This window comes from Ailuropoda melanoleuca, chromosome 7, assembly GCF_002007445.2.
Source record: "Ailuropoda melanoleuca isolate Jingjing chromosome 7, ASM200744v2, whole genome shotgun sequence".
Classification (NCBI taxonomy): Eukaryota; Metazoa; Chordata; class Mammalia; order Carnivora; family Ursidae; genus Ailuropoda; species Ailuropoda melanoleuca.
In genome coordinates this window covers 13,403,350-13,427,046 of record NC_048224.1, presented here as the reverse complement: position 1 = coordinate 13,427,046, position 23,697 = coordinate 13,403,350, and the positions used below count along the sequence as shown (strand labels likewise).

The 23,697-nt window shown below is 39.4% G+C and overlaps 1 protein-coding gene and 1 non-coding gene across 3 annotated transcripts in view; both read right to left on the bottom strand.

Annotated features, from left to right (window-relative positions):
- The window catches only part of FOCAD (focadhesin), a 297,598-nt gene that overhangs the window by 176,264 nt on the left and 97,637 nt on the right, over nt 1-23,697 (bottom strand). For both annotated transcript variants that reach the window (XM_002918527.4, XM_034663973.1), the window contains one exon: nt 19,109-19,366. In XM_002918527.4, coding sequence (XP_002918573.2) covers nt 19,109-19,366 — 258 coding nt within the window. The remainder of the gene's footprint in view (nt 1-19,108; nt 19,367-23,697) is intronic.
- On the bottom strand, nt 22,221-22,349 carry LOC117803206. The gene has a single exon (XR_004626899.1). It is a non-coding gene; the product is annotated as a small nucleolar RNA SNORA30/SNORA37 family (small nucleolar RNA).

Here is a 23,697-nt window from a genome sequence, read left to right as displayed (position 1 = left end):
GCTTCGTGCACACCTTTGTTTCAGTACACTCTGCATCATAGTTCCTCCTTCTCACAACTGTTGGCCCACACTAGCCTGTGAGTGCCTTGCACGCAGCCCCACTATTCCAATTTTTTGTACTATTAGCCCAAAACACACATAGAGCCAATCAATACTCAGGAAACAGGAGTGGGATGAAACTCAAGACCAGCTGAAGAAAGAAGAAAAGGCTAACAGAGTAAAAATATTTAAGACTGGCTACGTACACACACACACACACACACACACACACACACACACACACACACACACACAGCTGCTTGACATAGCCTCACCTGCTGAGTACCTCCCTCCCTGAAAACCCCATTTTAATAATTATTGTTCTTAATCATTTTAGGTTTTTATCCCACTGCAGGAACTGTAAGGCTATTATTAGCCAAGAAAAACCAACAAATAAGAGTATTTCTAAGTACATATTTACAATGATGTCGAATAAATGAGCATTGGGATGTTTTTAGTACCTCTATACTATTCAACACAGTAGCCACTAGCCACATGTGGCTATCAAGCACTTGTAATGTGGGTAGTCTAAATTGAGATGTGCTATAAGGCTAAAACACAAACCAAATTTGGAAGGTTTAGTGACATGTATATACATATATATGAAATATTTCATTAATAATTTTATATTGATTACATTTGAAAATATTTCAGATATATTAAGTAAAATATACTTTTTAAATTAATTTCATCTGTTTATTTTCACTTTCTTTTTAAAGATGTATTTATTTTACAGAGAGAGAGCGCGCGCACATGTGCGAGCAGGGGAAGGGGCTGAGGGAGAGGGAGAGAAGCAGACTCCCCGCTGAGCACAGAGCGTGGAGCCCCACACAAGACTCCATCCCACGACAATGAGATCATGACCTGAACCAAAATCAAGAGCTGGAGGCTCAACCCACTGAGCCACCCTGGCGCCCCCCCTTTTTTTTTTTACTTTTTTAATGTGGCAACCAAAAAATTTAAAATTATATATAGGGTTCATGTTACATTTCTATTGAACAGTACTATTCTTTATCCCCTTAATGCACCTAAGTATACTAAATGTAGTTTCTCTCTCTCTCATACACACATACATACGCACACACAGGCACACGGAGAAAACAGTTAATGGCTCTCTTTTCATGTACTTGGGGAATAAAGTATAACAATAAGCCCCAGATGGGCAAGGAACATGTCTATTTGCTAAATAGCCTAGCACTGCTCCTTGAACATAAGGCATAATTGTGAAATGAATAAAAGGGGCTATAAAAGTCAACCACAATTTTAATAATACATGCCCTTTATTGAGCACTGATTATAAACCAGGTACTCTACTCTGGATTATCTCACTTAATCTACATGATGAATTTAATGAGGTGGGTTCTTCTATTATTCTTATTTTAAAGGTGAGAAAGCACAGACACAGAATTACAATAGAATCTCTAGTATACTTCACAAGATCACAAGAAACAATTCAATTTAGATAATCCATACAGGAGGTTTACACAACTTTAAGCAATAAATATAGATGGAATGCCTTCTATCATTCACATGGTATCATACTAGGTGCTGTGACACTAGTAGCCACTAGCTGGTGGGTAGGTTAAGAATCGTAGGTTAATACAACCAAAATATAAACAAGGTATAGGCTAAAGCCTGTTACAGATAAATCCCACTACAATTATCCCATATCCTACCAAATTATTAACAAGCCTGACTAATATCTAATAATCCAGTCACACAAAATTCTTGTTAGATTTAGACAATACCTTGGAAATTGCTGTAAAAACTCGTGTTCATATGGCACATTCCAACATTGTTCGTGCACAGAATCTTGTAATCCTTACAATATCCTTGATAGGTAGTTATTGCTAGAGGTTGGTTGGAATCTACAAGTACTCAGATTCATTATCCGATCCGGGGATGTTCCTTATCAAGCTTTAATTCATGTTCTGTGCTTGTCTGATGGCTACTGTCCAGGATTTGGGGTGGCGGAGATGGAAAGGGAAGGAGTTTTAGGCAGGCCACCTAGAAAATTAGTTTGGGGTTCCAGATTCCTATCATCTTGAGAAATAATGGCCTTGGGCTGAGCAAGGCATGAAGACAATGTAATTAAAAACTTTCTAACAGGCTTAAAGGGCAAGTTCCAACAACTGATCACTTTGGGCAGGGGCAAAAAAAGCATTCGAATTTAAAATCAACCTTCATATGGAACAACTTAACTAGTGTCAATAGGAGATAAGGCATTCTTATTAAGCTCCTTTTTGAAAACATATTAGGGCTCAAATCTTGGTCCACCTTGAAAAAATAAAGCAATATTCAGTACACACTAAATGGTCAATTTTTAATGGGTAAATGACATGGCAAGAATAGTTCAGGTACTTGTAAATGCTAAATGTCCGGGTATGTCTTCATTGGCTTTTGAACAGTTTCAAAGAGCAGACATGAGGATTCATTAGCTCTTAGCACATATGAACCTGCTCCAAAGGCAGCCAAGAGAGTTGCCTAGCAACAGTGCATTTTGCATCTCTCATCATCCCCAAAGATGCTACAGCAGCAGCGGCTAGGTCAAGCCTCTCATTAGCAACCTGACAAAGGGCTTCTATCTCCCATTTTACAAAATTATTTTTATTTCCAGGTGAAGCTCAAATATCTATGTATTATTCCTACTGACAACATTTTCCCTTCCCTCTCTTCTGTCTTCTGACCAACCCCCATTTCAACAGATAGGTTTTAATGAACCCATCAAAATACCTGTAACAAAAGCAGGCACTGAGAAATCCAACAGAATTTATATGCTTATTCATATCACTGTAACAGTTCCACATCTTTGGGGCAATAAGGAAGTTTTAGAAGGAAAAAAAAAAGATGCTAAAATCAAATAATGGGAAGAGTAAATAGGTAGGACTTCAAAATTCACCAAAAAGTCACCCCAATTATTTGCAAGGCTCTTGATGTCTTGTTTCTTTCTTCCCCCCCCCCCAAAGCTACTCTCAAATATATAGCAAAATAGCAAAAAGGCAGAAGATTCGAGAATGGTAATTCCAGAGTGGACTGACAGTTTATAATGAATGTAATCCATAGGTAAGGAACTCTGGTTCCCAATTTAATAACTATGTTATAAAGCTGCACCTCAGATCAATAGCTATTCATTCCCTTCTAAAAATATTTCTTAAAATATTTACCACTCAGCATGGTTGCCATGCAGAACTAAAATATATACTCACATAATCTTCCTTATATACAGTCAGAGATCCTTTAAAGAAAATAAACAAAATAAGCAAACTTCTCATTTCATGAATTTTAAAGTGCTTAATTCAGATTTTGACATAAACCACATACAGCCTTGGTCTCTGAGCTTCCATGCGATCACGAATTTCCCTAAGGAAAAGATTACCGAACGTGCGTGACATGTTACGAAAGATAAAGTGTGATACTAATAGACCCAGATTAAGAATGGTGTAAATGAGGAACATTAAAAGGCAATCGTCATCACACCAAGTCAAAATCTGTAAATTTTTTTAAGTGATCTGAAAGGAACAATGTGATTTTTTTTCCCCGAGGCCCCTCCCCCTTTTTTAAATGTACAAACAGCAAAGAATGAATCCTTCGGAGGATTTCCCAGAAGGGTGTCATTTACCACTAAAATATTTCATTCCAGCAGTTGAAAGACCATAAAAGGGTGAATGTCCTCCAGAGCCCCTAATAACGGTAATAGATCTTGTGTTACTATTCACAAGTGACCTCTCAGTCAGGCGATTTAATTTTTCCCCCTGCAGCATGGTTGGTTTCACACACAGTGTAATAACAGTTTTTGCACAACAAGACAATTCATCCGATTAGAAGGACTGTATTAAGTCTTTCATGAACAGCATGTGTCACCACTGCTTCAGCGAGGGACTGATTTAAGACGACCGAATATACGCATGCGTGATTCTTTATTTTTCCACCGTTTTAAAGAAGATTCCTGGACTTCCTTCAGCAATTTTGCAGACCATTGCCTGAATCCTCCCTGGCTTCAAAAAATAACTAAGAACTCATCAGACGCTCACTGAGCACTTTAAAACAGGTACCAACAATTTTTCACCAGGCAACAGAAATGTGCCTAAAGACTCCTCGTTTCTACGTGGGTTAAATGAAATCCCTCCAATGCCTCAAAGGAGAAGAAACACGAAAAGGGACAGAACGGGCTTAACTGGTTACTGCAATTACTTTTATGCATCACGACATTTCAGCAATTCACCACTAAATGTAAGGGCCATAGGACATCACGGAGAAAAGCTCCAGATAAAGTGAATTTGGAGACCACCAGTGGTAAACCTCAGCGAAGTGCAAAAAATTTAAAAAGTGGAAACCAAAGGAAAAGGTGTGAAATGAACCAACCACATGGCAATCCCCACCACAATAAATGGTTCGGCATCATTAAGTGCCCACAGAAGCCTCAGCCTGACGACATCTACACATTTCTTACTGCCTTGCTGATGAGATTAAGAAGGCTAAATGCAGCATCTCTGCAGTGAAAGGCTACAGTTGTACCAGGGCACAGAAGTGCAAGAGCACCTGGCCCCATTGGAGGGTTCCCAAACAGACTAGGTTTGGCCACTTGCCACCCACCGATAAAATCCAAAGGGAGAGAGACGAGAGGTGGGGAAACAAGAAAGGAATTTATTTCAGTGAGACTAACATTGGGAAGACAGCGAACTTGAACCTCAAAGACAGTCTCCAAAGTACTGAAAAAGACTTCCAGGTTTGTATAAGGAAAATGTAGGCCAAAGGTCAGTGGGTACATGCGGGTGGGCAGTAAAGGTAGGGTCCATCCCTGTCTTGGGGTCAATCGTGGATGGGGTCTTGCTGGCTCAGGGCAGTCCTTATTGCTTGAGGGGATAATGGCGGGTCCTATCAGGGATGCTTTGCCTGCAGGGAAGCTGGAAAGAACTTAATTAGGAAGTTTGAAGTCCAAATGGAGGAAGCTGAAGTCCTCTTTCACAGTGATGCTGGAGACACTCTCAAGAGTTCCCTTCGCTTCTCGCTTTAGAGGATGCTGATAGGCGTGGCTTCCCCTTCCTTCTCTGGAAGCGGGCCAGCCCCTCGGAGGAGAGGAGTAGCGCCAGCACTCCTCTGCTAGAGGACTAGGCGTGTCATTCCAGCTCACCTGCCCCAAAGGGACCCTCCTACGGCTTCTTGGCAAGCAGCCTAAACCTGCAAGATTAAGTTCTCTTTAGACTCCTGATACAGGAGAGATGCTCTCTTCCGGTCTGTCCCACGTGCTCTGTAGGAATCCTGTTTCTTTCACGAAGTGTGTATAGCTCTCTAAGCAAACCTGTAAGACGAGATGAGACAAGTCCACTGTATTCTCTTGCCCATGCTGCCCACGCTCTGCCCACTGGAAACACAAACGCATCTTCTGTTTGGACAACTTCTAGGCACACAAGCCGTCCCTACGTAGCCAGTACTCTCTCCCTTACTTCCAGGATCACAACGGCTAGCCAGGCCATCACTCTCAGGTTCTAGATCTTGGGGACAGTCACCCTAAACATCTTTCCACCCCAACTGCCAGGGATACACATAGTTGGACAGAACAGACGTGGGGTTCCACTGAAGTCGTGTTACTAGGCTTGAGGTGAGATGCTGGCAACTGTAGGACTCAGCATGCCAGCAACTTGCCCCAAAAATCCCCTCCTTCTCTTCACCTCTCCTGTCATCTTCTAACTTCTAGACCCTCACTCTGGGTGAGGGGTTAAAAACTGCAGTAGTACTCAGACATCGAAGTTTATTCCTATTACTCTCCAAGTTCTGCTTGGTGTTCTGTCTCACAATTTCATTTTGCTATTTCAAGGTCCCCACCAACACTTCTAACATCCTGTCATATCGCTTTATCTCCTCTCTCAGATAAATTCTCCTCTCCTGCCTGACTGCAAAACTCTCAGGATCTTGCTTCCACACACTTGCCCAGTATCCACTCAAGGAATGGTTTCCTGTACCCTATCTCAGTTTAATAAAGTACTCCTTGCTGCCTTGTTCCCCCACTGCAACCTGCCACACATGTGTGTCTTTGCACGTTGCCCTTCATCCTGCCTAGAATGCCTTCCCTGTCCGCTGCATCAGGGAAACCTGTGCTCCCCTTCACAGAAGTTCCACGGACACTTACACACCTCCACAATGGCAGTCACCATTCTGCACTACACAGTACATTTTCATGCCTCTGTCAACACACTCAGCTCTATGATTTCTGAAAACAAAGACCATACCCTTTCACCTTAGTATTACCAGAACCTGCCATATAGGTTTGCTAGAGAGAGAAAGGGAGAGAACAAGAGAGGGGATACACGACAAAATGAACGTTCTGAAAATGCTTAATAAAATGAGACCTAGTAAAAACAAGGTATCTACAGTATTTCAAGCTTAATGATAATTCCACAATAATTCCACTTAACATAGATCAAGATGCACCATTAAAAACTGAATACAATTTGACAACTAAATACACCTAAAAAGAGTAAAATGCCACCAGTATAATTATCACTAATAACAATTCAGACTACTGGAAACAATGAAGGTAGGAAAGACTGGATTAGAGAAAAATGTTAAAGAAACAAAATTCGATTACTTTCATGTACATACTGTAACAAACTAATTAGCCAAGTGTTGCCAAGTACCAGTCCCTGCTGATATGTCTTAATGAATAGATAATGTGATCATTTTAAATTGGCACATTCATTGTACTCATGCAAATGAGCAAGCCCAAACTGCCTAAAAACAATAGCTTCAAAATCAGCTTATGTTTTAACTCAGCCTGTATCCAATTACCCTGAACCCTAAATTAATAGGATTTCATTTAATAAGATTTTACTGTAATCTAGCCAAACCTAAATTCTATCCCTGGACTCCACACTGTTCCCTTTATTGGTCTGGATAACACACGACAATACTGGAAAATAGGGTTTTGTTGGTTCTAGTAGGGTTGATACGTGCAACTAATATATTAATGTGTTAATTCAATCAGGCAACAAAGCAGGTGTCTGTCCAGGAACTAATCTGACCAGGAACTGTCCAAGGTCACTAGGAGACAAAACAAGCAAGACTGTTTCCCTTAAGGAATTCCTTTTATGAATTCTAAATCTAATTGTAATATATTGAAAATTTCCATCGGAGACCGCTTATGTTCAAAATAACTCTAGGACATCTAAAAATGCAAATCTGTGCTTACTCATATTCAATCATCTTTAGCACTGTTTAATTCTGGTATGATATAAATTCAAGTTACATGTATTTTTACATGCTCATTTTCTCTAGATGGGGGGGAGGGACACAAATCGTCTCAAATGCAGATATGATCCATTATCACAAAAATGGTGCTGAGCAAGAATAAGAGGACATGAGGTCTCTGAAAGTCCCATCAATACACTAGAAGCCTGACACACAGAAATCATCCCAAGTCACTCCTTAACTACTTGTCTGGCTCCACTCAGTTTGTAACCATGTCTCCTCATTTGAAATAAACAGGCTTCAGGATGCCCAACTGCATTACACAACTGTTCTGACAACTTGCCAAAGAGTCTATTATACTATCCATCATGAAAAGCTCAAAATTATCACTGGTAGGGTAGAAGTCCAGTGTGCTGAGAAGACAAAGGGACCAAATAAGTCTCAAGACTTCTGGTAGGGGAACTAACCCAGCGGTCCTACTTTTGGAATTCTGGAATAGACCTTTCCCATCAAATCCATCAAATCCTGACCCATTCTTACAATTACAGCTATCAGATAGTATCTACAATTGTGACTGTCAATGGCTTTCTTTCACTCCCCAACAACAAAAAGTTCTATCTGAAATGTCAAATATATTACTGCTAGGGAACGAACACACACACACACAAACACATGCCCCAAAAACAAAAACCCCACTCCAACACCTCCAGAAATGTATGTATTCCACCATTTGCCCAAAATGGTACTCAAGAAGGACCACATAAATGTCATATATAAAAAGTAATGTTTTGTAGAGCATAAAAACAGGCAATATACACTGCTTCTAGTTCATTTCAAAGATACTCTTTTTGAACTTGTATTTGTCCTGCAAGATTTAGCTCATGAATCACCTACTTCAGGCAGTCTTTGTATTATGATTTTGCTGCCCCTCTGGGCTTGGTCCTATAACACACTATGCTTCCCTGCATTATCACGCTCACCACATGGTATTCTAATCGGATATTGCTATCTTCCCTAAGCACTGTGAGTCCTCCAACAAGGGTCTTTGTATCCTAAGTGCCATTTAAAACGTGCATCCCAAACAGGTTCTCCATAACTATTCACTGAAGAACTGATGCTGTCATGCCCCTTCAAGATCCTGAATTAGCTATATATCTTACCAATATTTCAAAGGTTTCAAACCTAATAATAACGTATAATTTTCTTCAACACTGACGGACATTATTTTTCAAAAAGACTACAACAACCTACTTTTTTTGTTCACTAATTTAATTCCTGACTTCGATTACATTTCAGAATCTCTCAGGAGGGCACGTATTGCATGGTGCACTGGGTGCTATACGCAACTAATCAATCATCGAACTTTACATCAAAAAATAAAATAATTTTAAAAATTTTAAAAAAAAGGATCATTACAAACAAAACAGCGTGAAATCATTTTTGACCATTAAGCGATAATCTCAATTGCAACCATGCTTGCTGATTTGCTGATTCACTTGGACCTTCTCAATCTTCCCATTAATCAATGCCTTCAGGAGTTAGGACTGTGTATAGGTGTTCTATTTAGGTATAAAGATCAGGCTAAATATGATTTGCCTATTTATAGAAGGGCCAATGGAAGCTAGCATAATGGAGGCAAAAATAATCACACAAGATTGAAGATCTGGCCAGATTTCAAACAAATGTTGAGGCTCTTCTCTTAGCATTTAATTCTCTCTACAACTGACTGGCCCAATCCTAAAAATGTGAAGTTAGTGAAAGTTTACTCTTTCAAAAAAACTTTTTTAATAGTTTAACTAAAAGTTGTAGAGACAGTAAAACATACTGGGTAAGAGCACAGACTCTGGAACCATATGTGCTGGGTTCAAATCCTGACTTTGCCAATTACTACCTGTGTGACTTTGGGGAAGTTAAGCAAACTCTGTGCCTCAATTCCTAACCAGTAGTGGTAGCAACCGCAAAGAGCTCTTTGTGAGTTAGTTAATCGTTAATAGTGAAGTGATTAAAATAGTGACTTGTATTTTATAAGCATATGTCAACGTTAGCTATTTTTATTCAGTACTACTTTGTTCAAGGAGATACTATAACTGCTAATGAGTAGACCACGTTTAAAACTATTTAGCACTGAAAGATTAAGGATAGAAGAATTTATTCCAAAGCACGAGCCAGGTTATCAAAAGATCTAGAACTGATTTACTCAACAGAACTCAGAATTCAGTCAAACTGACAAACATGACCAACACTTCTCTTTTGGACCCTCGGCTCTAAACGTGAAACTGATTAACTGAATATCTTTTGGCCTCGAATTTATGGTAATGAATCAGAACCCATATACCAATTAAAGGTAATTAACAGAAAAAAACAAAACGAAATGTCTTGCAATCATAAGAGCATTAAATTTCAATCAATGATAAACATTTATGACGTGAATTCCATATCTAAAGTATCATACTAGAAGCCATTGTGTGTGTTTTGGTGACGTTTTATAATTACATCAAACTGTTTCTATACATTTCTAGTATTTCAAGTTATAGCTTCTACACTACTTATAAATTATACCTTTCCCATATACTGCCAAAGTTATCTAATTTACTGGGGGGTTTTTTTTTGGTAAAGAAAATCACTGGTTTTGTACACTGATCTTACATCTATCCACTGTAATGAACTCTCTTATCCATTCTAAAAGCAACAGCTTTCAGTAAATTCTCTTTCATTTTCTAAGGAGCTTTGGCTTTTTCCTTTGTAGTACACATGTAAGTTTTTTTTTTAAAGATTTTTTAATTTATTTATTCGACAGAGATAGAGACAGCCAGCGAGAGAGGGAACACAAGCAGGGGGAGTGGGAGAGGAAGAAGCAGGCTCAGTGCGGAAGAGCCTGATGTGGGGCGATCCCATAATGCTGGGATCACGCCCTGAGCCGAAGGCAGACGCTTAACCGCTGTGCCACCCAGGCGCCCCCACATGTAAGTTTTATTTCTTTTTCGTGAAAGAACAATGGCTAGAACCTCCAGAAAAATAGCAACATGACCATCAGCTGTATTTTTCTGATTCCTTACTTCAATGGAACAGCTTCTGAATGAAATTGGACTTGGAATCTACCTCAGAATCTATCTCCGTCAGTAAAAACTACCTTTTGTCCTGTGTGAGGCTTTTTATCTTGGATGCTGTATTATCTACCTTGGGTGATAATATTACCACATCTTCTATCTTAATCATCTACCTAGCTTCTAACTGTTAACATTATTTTCAAGTTGTTGTCACCTGTCTCAAGGTTTGCCTCTTAGAAACACTACAGAGTGTGTGAGCCTTTCTTTTGATAATTCACACACAGTAATTATCGTACCTGGTCTACTCGAATTATTCCTACCACCTAATTTTATGTTCACATTTGCCATCCTTTTAGGGTTTTTTCTTTTTTCCTTTTGCTATATTATTTAGAAATTATAAATCCCTAATTGTTACTAATAAGGGCTTATGTGCATATTTCAACTTATTTTTTCTACTAACATCAAGAACTACTCAGTTTCCAGTTCCACCCTTAGCACATTCTCAACTCTTCACAGTATCACAATTCCACTACCTACCCCCATCATGTTTTAAAGCTTGGACTTTAGCTCCAGGTAATTATTTTTCACACTCTATAAATACTGACTTTAAACCAACCATAAGGTTTACTGGATATTTTGATCACCACTCAACATTTCTTCTCTGTGCTTTCTTGGATTCATTTTCCATTTTGTTGGAGCACATCCTTGAGGGATTTCCTCCCCTGCCCCCCATAAAAAATCAGCAAACAAGAAATGTTCTTGAATTCTTGCACACCTGGAAAAGCCTTTATTTCTATCAGTCATAAAAGGTAGAATAATAGGGACAAATAATCTGGGTACAAAGTGATTTTCCCCCAAGAAATTAGAAGGCAATAACCCCATGTATTCCAGCACGTATTCTGCTGCTGTTAAGAAATTAAGATCAATCTTACTTTAAGTTTTTCTTGTCCCCATTCTTCTCTAAAAATCTCTCATGACTTTCTCTTCATCCTTTAAGTTCTGGGGACAAATTTAGGTACTGATTTCTTCTTACATACGCTGCTTGGCTTTCAAAGGGTCCTAACAATCTGTACCCTTGTGTCTTTTTTCAGCTCAAGAAATAGTTTTGTCATGTTTTAAGTTTTTTGCCTTCATTTTCTCCATTCCACCAACTGGAATTTCCAGAGAAAGAAGTTAGAACTCCCAATATTGACCCTCAGTGTCTTAACCTCAAAAAATTTTTTTGTTCTGTATTCTGAAATATTTACTTGCACGTTCTGTAAATCACTAATCCTGTCTCCATTTATGTACTGTGGCAATCACATTCTCCATTTCTAAAACCTCATCATTGAATTTCTTCTTTCTCATAGCAGTATTTTTGTTTACAGTATAAAAACACAGAATCATAGACTAGCTTTCCGATACCTCTCAGGACTTAGATTGTTTTTCATTATATTCTTCTCCCTGAGTTCTCTTTCTTCTGAAAACAGATTCTTTGGGTTACTAATGCTGTTATGTTTTCTCCAAGTCTGGTGAGCCTTCATTATCCATTTATATTTATGAATCAATGCCAAGTTGGCTGTAGGGAACTTGTATGGGTTGTTCCTGTAGATGAAAAGCAGTGTTTCCTTAAATAAACCTCTCCTCTTACTTGAAGGGCTGACTCAGAAGAGCTGAAGAATGAATGGTAAAGGATGTCAACTGGCAACTTTACCTGAGAGTTTCTGGCCATGATACATGTAGGCAGGAGACCAATACCACCTTCTCCCTTCCCTGTCCCCTCGTTAAAAGAAGAAATGTTTATTCTGGAAATGGTGGACTTCAGTGTGTTTTCCCCTTGAGGGGAATTCCTCATACCTGTTTTGAAATTCAAAGCTGCCACAAAATCTGATGCCCCCACCCCCGCTTCACCAACACTATAAGCCCATCTCAGGCAGGTAGTCCCCTTAGAGAGTTTTACCCAGAACACAAAGCTACTCTACCTGGTATTTAACTGGAAGCAGACAGACTCCACTATTTCAACGCAGCACTGGGCCCCGCCCCACCCCCTCCCTCTGCTCAGTGCTCAGTGACACGACAAGACAAATGCTTCTGTTTCAGTGTGTTAGAACTACTGAATATCACAGAGATATAGGGTGGACCTGAAAATCACAATCAAACAATTTCGGTGAGAATTTTAAGCAATTTACAATCTACAGGCTCCTCAAAAGAAACTCTGCCCAGTATCAACACTCAGGGAAGGCAAGAAATTGATATAGAACTCCTTGCTGCGTATAAATTCTAGGCTTTCTGCAAAAAAGAAAAAAATAAAAACAGTAAGGGATTCAAATGCCAGTTAAAAACATGTTTATTCTACAGGTATCTGTGTGGGGTTTATAAAGAAGAAATGAGCATATTACCACCGAACGGAATAGACACCTGACCTTCAATTTCGGTCTGTGTTTCTCTTTGTCTAATTGTTTCATGTTGACAGGCTCAGCCCAATTTTGCTCTAGGCATAATCGATGCTATGGCTACGAGGGAATAGTAGTACAACACTTCTTATCCATAAAGCTCTTTATTAAAAGTACTGTACATTCTGGCTTCTTTTTGCTGGTGTGAAGAACATAGAAAGCAGACTGACTTCAGGGGGTAGCAATTCATAGAACTCAGTGACAATAGAACAGAGTGCAAAGTGTCCAAAGACTCTTTGTGCAAGTTCTTTTATAGAATATATTCTCTCCTTTTCTCACAGCAGTAACTTACAGACCATTAAATTTCACACATTTCCTATTCATTTTCCATGTTAAAATATGGCTTATGACCCAGAGTAGAACTATCACAGGATTCTGCCCTGAAAGTCAGCTTTTTTACTACGTGACAATATATGACTTTTGAAAGACCAGCAAGTCATGGGCCATGAACCTAGCTACGTAAGTGATTTCAAATGGCTCAGAAGTGTGTACACTTTTACAAATGGGAAAAATTAAGCCCTGAAAACATTACAAAGGATAAAATTAAATTCTCAAAGAATGCAATTGTTCCCAGTAAGCAAGACCTTTAACTAGACCTAACCAAAACATAAAAGGGAAATAAAAGACCGGCAAGTTGTAAACTGCAAGTAAAAAATAAATAAATAAACGAACAAACAAACAACCACCGAAAAAACCCATATCTCTCTCCCCACTTCCAAATAAGAGAAAAGTAAGCAAGTACCAAGGGTTTGACAGACACAGTGAGCTTTGCAAAACTTAATTTGTTAAGCTCTTCAATGACGGTGGGTTTTAAGGAAGGAATGTGTACTTCTCTGAAGTCAAAGTTCATAAACTTTCTCCCATGGCATATTCTATCAGATGGTCAAAAAGAAACTGATGAACGTTACATGGAATATTTAGAGTTATTCCACTGAAGTTCAGATACTAAGCTATAAGATTTCATTTTAAAACATCTCAGCCTACCTAAAAATTACTAACCTTTGTGGTTAATGTTCAATGCCGATACCTATGTAATCTCGCCATAAACTCATACTATACACAGAAAGATAGGAAGAAAACACATTTTCTCAGGTTTTAAAACCACTAACAAGGAGCCCTGGTTTCCAAAAGAGACTATAATCTTTTGTCAGATGTTCTTCCTACATATATTTAGAAGATCTACTACTAAGCACCTAATAATTCCAATAAGGCTTTTGTATGAACATACTACAATGTGGAAAACAGCTTCCTTCAACACCTCTGCCACTCTCCAGGATCAGATGGAGTGTCTCACTTCCAACAACTATAGGGAAACTATAGTTAATAACATATCCAATATCATAATTATAATTATATGCCTTATATATAATCTGTTAAATATATAATAAATTATAATATTATAGTAAATTAGTTAATAATATGGTTAATATAATATAGCTAAGCTAATACATAGGGAAGGTTTTAAGAACTTTGTAACAGCCTTTTCTTCTCACAGGGCCCAGGGGTCTGGAAAACATCTTGGGGGTTTGGTTAGGGGAGTCCCAAGTAAACATACGGAGTTTACCTGAAGCTGGCTTGTTGATTAAGAGTTATTAACCTCTCCTTAAGGAAGTCCTGTCAATGTGAGACATTTCCAAACAGTCCACAGTTATGTTATATACAAGTTCTCCCGTCATTGGCTCAGGGTTCAAAATATGATTNCTCTCTAATAAATAAATAAATAAATAAATAAATAAATAAATAAATAAATAAATAAATAAAATCTTTAAAAAAAAAAAAAACCTGTAAGGGTGCCTGGGTGGCTCAGTCGTTTAAACACCTGACTCGTTTAAACACCTGACTCTTGATCTCAGCTCAGGTCTTGATTACAGGTTCATGAGTTCAAAGCCCATGTTGGGCTCCACGCTGGGTGTGAAGACTACTTAGGGAAAAAAAAAAATGATGAAAAATCTATAAAGTTCAGAAAATGTCCTCATTTAGGCCTGGAGTCCACATTATCCCTTAATTAACTTAGTAGAGTCCGTGTTTACAATTCACTACCACTGATTTCATACCTGATGAAACCAAGTCCTGAGCAATTCGCAAAGGTAGGAAATAGCTCTCTGAAGAGGAAAGAATAAGCCCAACTGGACATTACTGTACATGAGCCATGAAGCCATGTGCTTCAATTCTCCTTCAAGCATCTCCGAAGGCAGTCTGAATGACTTCCATCAAAATGAAGGAAAATAACATTACTCAGTATCAGAAAGGCAGGAACTACTATATAAACATAACCAAAAGCACACCAATCTATCAAATTTATTTCCAGAAAAAACACTAATTTAGGAAATAGATGGCACTCTCATTTATTATAAGCACAGGCTATGGTATGAAAAACCCTCTCTAAACTCAATTGATGTGTTTAAAACTTTCAAGACTTCCATGGGAATTTACACAGGATGCTCGCTCTTGGATCTCTCCCCAGAACACTAGAAGACATTCTCCCCTTTACTGAACGCTACCTGACCCGAGCTTGAGTCCTCTGCAAACTCAAACTCACGATGTCCAGGTAAGAAAACTATCAGGATCATCAGTAACTACTGATGGCATTCCTAGATAGGGGGTCAAAAGTTTCCCATTTTTTCCAAGTGTCAATTTATTGCTGTGGCTTTAATTATCTGGTTATTTCAACATTATCGTCTGCATCTAGTTAACTCTAAAATGGTACTCATGAAGCCAAGTTCCCTTCAGACTTCTTAACTGCATCAGTCTTCCAAGGCCCTAAAGCTATTAGACCACATGGAAAATGCAGCCCCACAGGAACCAGGTGAGAGATGAAGGATAAAAACTCACAGAGGAAGAGGATCCATCAAACTGCAGGATAGGTAAGAAGTAACACAATCACAGTTTTTTAAAAAGCCCTTTTCCACTAATATAACAGTACTAGTTGATATTGACTGGTACTACCATTAAGCAGCACTAAACATAATTTCAATTAATACCTTAGAATAATAGTAACAAGGATACCAAAACATACTTCACCTCCTTCAAATTTTTCAAATACTTTTTCTCACAAGATCTTACAGTATAGGATTCTTTCAATAAATCATGGTTGACACACAAACTCAATCCTTAGTAAGCATACTGAAGGGCAACAAATTCTACTATACAGGTTAAGTGACCACCAAAACAGAGGTGGAAGACAGCCTCGAAATTCCTACTCTCACCTACTTATTTACTTAGCTTCTGCTTATTCGTAGTCCAAGACTTCTGTTTAGCATCAACTGCCCATGATGGGTGCCTGGGTGGCTCAGTCGGTTAAGCATCTGCCTTCAGCTCAGGCCACGATCTCAGGGTCCTGGGTTCGAGCCTGGCGACGGTCCTGGGATTGAGCCTGGCGACGGGCTCCCCACTCAGCGGGGAGCCTGCTTCTCCTTCTCACTGCCCCTCTGTTTGTTCTCTCTCTCTCTCTCTCTCATATCAATCAATCAATCAATCAATCAATCAATCAATCAATCAACCTTAGTGTTGACTGCCCATGAATCTGAGCCAAAGATTGCTTAAACATAATAGAGCTTCTTTCTATAAGGTGAGAAAGGACAGCAGACTTGTCAAGTTAATGAAATAGAAACAACCCGCCAGTAACAGATTACAATCATAACTCATTTCAACGGAGTCTATTTCACCTATCTACTCACAATTGGAAAATTGGCTTTTTCCAAATATTCAGTCCTTTCCTTCTGGCTACTTTGCCTATAACTAAGGTCCAGTGAAAGGATATGAAATGGTCACTTCATAAGAAGTGAGGAAAGTAACAGTCTCTCCCAAGGGCGCACGTGTGGCTCAGGCGGTTGTGTTGGGCTCCTGATTTCGACTGCGGTCATGATCTCGGGGTTGTAGGGCTGAGCCCTGTGTCAGGCTCTGTGCTCAGCAGGGAGTCTGCTTGAGATTCTCTCTCTCTGCCCCTTCCCCTGCGCTCTTTCTCTCAAATGAATAAAAACAACAAAACACTGTATCTCCTAGTTCAAGGATACTTTTGTCTTTTTAACACAAACTCCACTCCTAAGTTCATATTAATGATACTGCCTTTGCTTATGCATGAATTTGAGTAACCCTTTACGCATTTCACCCTACTACTCATCTTAACAGTACAATGACACTCTCATTTCTTTCAAAACTATCCAAGAAATAATCAACAGAAGTATAACATACTGACTTCGATTTCTTCCACTGCTTCTTAAACATTATTGAATAAATAAATCAACCTGATGGTCACTCTAGTACTTCCCAACCTCTTCCGTTTCATCGCCCACATGAAAATCAAGTTTCTAAGGAGAGTGGGGTAAATATCTGAAGCACCAGGTGGCCAGAGGCGACCAGCCAAGCACCCTGAGCTTGGACAACTCTCTGGCTGCCTGAGAGCTCAGAGGGGAGATGTTCTTGGCACACCTGCAATGCACTTACTCCACTGCGGGGTTCCCAGAATGCTGCGAAGTCCTCTGCTACATTTTTTGCCTATTTAGCATATTCCCACTCGTACTGCCAGGAAACTATTTTTCCTTTGGTGAATCATTCCACCCTCACCCTCAATCCACATGATCCTGGCGGCACAGACAGGGCTGACACTTCACCCACTTCCATCCTACCCACGATGGCCAATTAAAGTGCATTAAAGTGTCCCATTATCCTGCCACAATGGTTGATTCAGTGTGGGCACAGGACCCGACAAGGTCAATCCAAATACCTCTACATCTTTCTTCCTTTCGGATGGAATATAAGGTTATAAGGCTTTGGGCTGCCAGCCAATTCACAGAGGAAACAAAGAAACTATACAGTGAATATACTGTCTAGGCCACGCTTGTTCTAAATTCCGGAGCTAATAAAAGCTATTTAAGACAGATGTGTCTCTGTTACTTATAACCAAAAGTATCACCCTAGAATTTCAAAGACCAATGCATTTCCTGAGTATCAACACATAATTTGATGTAATATGTTTTACATCAGCGGCATACACAGGTCAGGTAACTTACTATGGCACTTCTTTAGATAATCTCCAGGCATTATCTATGTATTACCTATTATAAAGATATTATCCTATAAGGCGTCCACACTGAAAGAAAACATTTATTAGAAGCCAAATTATTACAGGAGGGGAGGGGAGGGGAGGAATGAAGTGGGAAGCAAAGTGGAATGATTCACATTATGCCTACACCGTATATGACACAAAGGTACTTTGAGAACATTACAGACCCACTTGGAGAATCAGACCACGAGAGGTCTAGTCAGAAGGAAACTTTTGTTTTTGTTTTTCGTTTAAGAAGGAACCTCTTGTGATCAGTAGTTGTTTACTTGACTAAAAGGAATGAGCATGACAAGTTGGGGATAAAAAGAATCCAAATACATTAACTTCACATCTTATATAAACATATTTCTCCCACCTCTACAACTAAATTATTTCCTGTAGGAACACAAGTTTTCCATAAAGAGATGAACGTTTTCGTCACCATGGTTGAAAAGAAGCATAAGCACATACCATACCTATTTGATTAGGAAACCCTTCCCTTCAGTCTATCCAATAGGGAAAAATTAGACCAAATATATGGGTAGTTTAAAGGGGGAAGAGGAGTCTTATTCATGTCTGACTGCTTATTACACTCCAAGTTCTGTGGAGATAGGAAGAATAATTGTTTACCCCCATATCCCAGCATGTTCATTACCATACATAGCAAGGACCCAGTGTTTTTTAGTTTATTAAATGACTGAATGAAGAAAGGATTGAATTGCCAAAAGTCAAAAAGAGATTAATGCCGAGTGCATAAGCATCTTTATCCTAAATTAATTAATCTGCATCCACTTTAAAAGATCAATATTAGGGGCGCCTGGGTGGCTCAGTCGGTTAAGTGTCTGCCTTCAGCTCAGGTCATGATCCCAGGGTCCTGCGATTGAACCCTGCATGGGGCTCCCTGCTCAGCGAGGAGTCTGCTTCTCCCTCTCCCTCTGCCCCTCCCCGCCAACTTCTGTGCTTGCTCTCTAAAAAACAAATGAAATCTTTTTTAAAAAAATAAAAATAAAAGATCAGTATTAGAACTAAAGGATATTCACCTTGGAATAGGCTGCAAGAGTTAACAAAGGTGTTACAAATGAGCAAATCTACCAATGAACCAGAATACCAGAATAGCATCATGTGCAGATTTCCCTTGGACATGAGCTTTCATTAAAAAGACGTTTGCATCAAGTATTCATTAACTCAGAGTAAAGACAAAAAAAAAAAACAAATTGAGAAGATAAAAATAGCTCCCCACCCCCCAAAAAGAACCAACCCATAATTTAAGACTTTGATCAAAGTCATCCACAAACTAAGAATAATCTCAATTCCAAAAGTTAAGCCTTATCCCTGTTAACTGTTGCATTATTTTCTTATTTTACCTGAGAGGAATCTGCTTGGGCTAATAACGTAGCAACCTTCAGTATTTGGCGAAGATTTTGCCCTTGATCTTCAACAAGGAGATGAGCCAGCAAAAGGAAAACATGCACAGGGATCACTGTGGTGATAGGGAGCAAAGACTCTACGGAAAACAACCAGTCACTGGCCGCAGACTCTTCTCTCATTACTTCCAGGATCCTCCAGGCTGTAAATATTGATCCATACATGCTGGTTATGGGGAACGTGAGCTTGTAGGAAAGCTGAAAAACCAACAAAAAGAGGCATGAATAAATGAGGCAAGTGTATTGGCCAGAGATATATTCATTTATTTTTTTATACCTCATTGTGAGAAATCAATCCTTCCCACAAAATACAGAATTTTCGATTCCTGCCAAAAACTCCTTAGCACGTATCTGAGCTAATAGGATTACACAAAAAGAAAACAGACGGAACCCTAGAACACCTGATTTCAACGTTTCCTCCTATTTACCAATCGGTCCTAGTTACTGTTGGGGGGGGGGGAGAAAACGATCAATATACAAGATCCAAAGGCAATGGAGTTTGGGAAAACAAAAAACAAAAACCAAAAACCTATTATCACCAACAAAGTATTCATTCACCAGTGAGAGGGAAGATTTTTTTTTTTTTGAAGATTTTATTTATTTATTTATTTGAGAGTGCACGCACAGGGAGTGGGGGGTGGACAAGCAGACTCTGCACTGAGTGTGGAACCCAACACAGGGCACAGCGCCAAGACCCCGAGATCATGACCCAAGCCAAAATCAAGAGCTCAGGCTCAACCGACTGAGCCACCCAGACACCCCAGGAGAGGGAAGATTTAAGGGAAAAAAAAAAAATGTCACTGTCTTTGCCCAGCTCCAGCTCCGGTACGAGACAACCCGGGGCAGGTGGAAGACTTGGACGGAGGACAACTCATTTTTGTAACAGACAGTATGTTGACAGGAACAGCGTTGGTTCAGCTGGAACCTGGGAATTAATATCTGTGAATAACTTCTGCAATAAGAAATAGCCTGACAGCTCTAAATTGAAATGATACCCAAAGAAGAGGTTATGCTTAAGTCAACCTGAGAAATGACTCCTCACAGAAATAAAAGTAGTGCCGTCGGGGACAGAGAATAGACAGAACTCTGCCAAGGTGAGCAGTGTGCCCACGTGGCTTAGGAGAAGCCACAGACGTTAAAGAAGCATTAAATACTGCCTGCTAATAAAAAGATTCAATTGATTCAGAGTGTGATGAGACAAATTAGAAATCTCCAGATTATAACAGTCCTGTTATGAGACACTGACTTATATGGATACAGATAACAACTAAAAAGATGGGAAGTAAAAATTAAGCTTTATAGAGGCACCTGGATGGCTCAGTTGGTTAAGCGTTTGCCTTCAGCTCAGGTCATGATCTCAGGGTCCTGGGATCGAGCCCCGCACCGGGCTCCCTGTTCAGCAGGGAGTCTGCTTCTCCCTCTCCCTCTGACTGTCGTGCCCCATGCTTGTTCTCTCTCTCTGTCAAATAAATAAAATCTTTAAAAAAAAAAAAAGTTAAGCTTTATTAAAAAAAATTTTTTTTTTTTTTAAGTAGGCCCCACACCCAGCATGGGCCTTGAACTCATGACCTTGAGACCCAGTTGCATGTTCTATCAACTGAGCTAGCCAGGCACCTTTGAAATTTTTTAAATAACACATTTATTGAGATATAATTCACATACCATAAAGCTCACCCTTTTAAAGTTTACAACTCGGTGACCTTTAGTAATTCATGGAGAGGTGGAACCACTGCCATGGCTATATTCATCACCCTAAAGGGAAACCCCATACCCATTAACAGTCGCTCTTCATTCCCCCAACGCTGCCCTCTGACAACCACTAATTAATCTGCTTTGTTTCTATTCCGGCTATTTCACAGAATAGGAACCACAAAAGATGTGCTTTCTGGTGACTGGCTCCTTTCACACAGCAGGTTTTCAAGATTCATCCAGGCTGTGATGTGTATCAGTACTTCATTTCTTTTCATTGGCAAGTAATATTCCATTGAATGGATATACCATGTTTTACCATTCCATTAATTAGTGGACATTGGGTTGTTTCCTCTTTTTGGTTATTATGAATAATGCTGCCAAGAATAGTCCTATAAAAGTTTTTGTGAGGATACAGGTGTTCAATTGTCTCGAGTAAATGGTTTAGAGTAGAGATACCATTTGAAGGCAAATCCCAGTGTAAAAACAAATGAGAAAGCTATCTTTATTGATATAAAAAGAGCTCTCATGAAAATACAAGATGCAGACAGTGTGCCTGGAATGCTACCAATTACTTTTTTAAAGGGGATGGGGACTATGTATTTGCATTTGCTTATATATGCAAAGAAAGTTATGAGACAAATACAGAAGAAATTAACAGCCACTATTCATTTTCTATTTGAAAGGGTGGGAACTGGGCAACCAGAATCAAGGGTGAGAAGGAAACTTCTCCTTGTATACCCATTTTTGAACCACTTTAATGTGCTATTTTTTAATAATAAAATTTTAAAATTAAATATTTACATTTATTATAGCTCTTTATCTCTAAAAATACTTCCCCGACCCAAAGATGAAATTCACTGAAGACCAGAGTCAAGTTCTTTAGACAAAGGACAAAGAGCATCGAACGTGAGATCTGACAGACCAGGGCGTTAGTACAGCCATGCCGGCTAGAGGCTAAGACACAATCTCTGAGGCTCACCTTGCTCATTTGTAAAATGGAAGTAATGACTACCTTCCTGCCAAGATTATTGAGGTAGATAATGACACAATAAAGCACCTAGCACAGTCTCCAAAGTTGCAAAACACAGAAATATGATCTCTGTCATCTTTAGGAGAGAAAAATAAAACTGGTGGATAGGAGTATAAAAGGAAGTAATTGGAAATCACCATCAACCATAAATTGAGTCAAAAGCAGCAACATTACCCAGACAGATAAGAATAAACATACTGAAACAGAAAAGTAACCCTGTTTTACGTGAAGTATTATGTTGATGTTTAGGCTCTGTTTTTTGTCTGTTTGCCTAAGGTCAGAACAGCAGGAGAAAAGCACAGTGTTGAATGAGACATCCCAGAACAGTCTCTCTGTCCCAGTGAGTGACAGCTGCCGCTGGCAAAATCCCAGGGCAAGGATGCAACCCAGGGCTTTCTCTAAGCACCAGCTACCAAATCCTGGCCCCACAGCCTGGGGGAGGGCCTGTGAAAGTGCTGGCAGACTCTGTGATTTAGAGGAGAAAGCAGGTGTTTAAAAATAAAAGAGGTTTATGTTAGGTGAGTTACATCTCAGTAGAAAAATACAAGAAAAAATAAACCATTAAAAAAAAATTTAAATGAATATTAAATGCTTGTAAAACATCTTTTACAGATATTAGTTGAGAATCTTTTTTCTAAAAAGCACATAATAAAAATGTTTAAGTCTCTTAAGTATTAACAATAAGACAGATATCTGATAGTACTTCTTTGCCTAAAGGGATCTGAGAAAGATATTGTTAGTTCAGTGAACAATACAGATTTTCATTAACTTTAAAGAATAACACTCATCTGCGGCACCCTGGGTGGCTCAGTCGGTTAAGTGTCTGACTCTGGATTTCAGTTTGGGTCATGGTCTCAGGGTCCCGGGATCAAGCCCCGAGTAAGGCTCCATGCTCAGCAGGGAGTCTGCTTGGGATTCGTTTCCTCTCCATCTCCCTCTCCCCCCACCTTCTGCAGTCTTGCTCTCGCATGCACTCTCTCGCTCAAATACCTAAATCTTAAAAAATAATAACACTCATCTGTAATAATGACTAAAATAGGCTTAATCAAAGTGGAGCCAGCATTTGGTCAGGAGAGGGAGTATGCAAACTCAAACCTGGAGGCCCTTGAAAGAAAGATAGATTTTTGTTAGAAAGGATTTAATCACTGACCAGAGCAGAAGATTGGACTAGACAAAGCCTCAAGAGGCTCTTTCTCTCCCACTCCCCCTGCTTGTGTTCCCTCTCTCGCTGGCTGTCTCTCTGTCAAATAAATAAATAAAATCTTAAAAAAAAAAATTTAAAAATTAAAAAAANCCTGCTTGTGTTCCCTCTCTCGCTGGCTGTCTCTCTGTCAAATAAATAAATAAAATCTTTAAAAAAAAAATTTAAAAATTAAAAAAAGGGGGGGCGCCTGGGTAGTGCAGTCGTTTAAGCGTCTGCCTTCGGCTCAGGGCGTGATCCCGGCGTTATGGGATCGAGCCCCACATCAGGCTCCTCCGCTGGGAGCCTTTCTTCCTCTCCCACTCCCCCTGCTTGTGTTCCCTCTCTCGCTGGCTGTCTGTCACATAAATAAATAAAATCTTAAAAAATAAATAAATAAAAATTAAAAAAAAAAAAGAGGCTCTTCCTGCTCTACACCCCTATGAAGAACCAAGTCGAGTGGAGAGGTTTGGGAGGGCTGCTTATCACCAAAGGACAACCCACACTGTCCTCAGTATCCATGTTATTCAGAAGATGACGGCAGAAGTACAAGAGCTAAGACTTACGAACTCCTTTAAACTTCCAACTAAAAGCTTTTAAGAAGCCAGTTTATTTTAATGCATTACG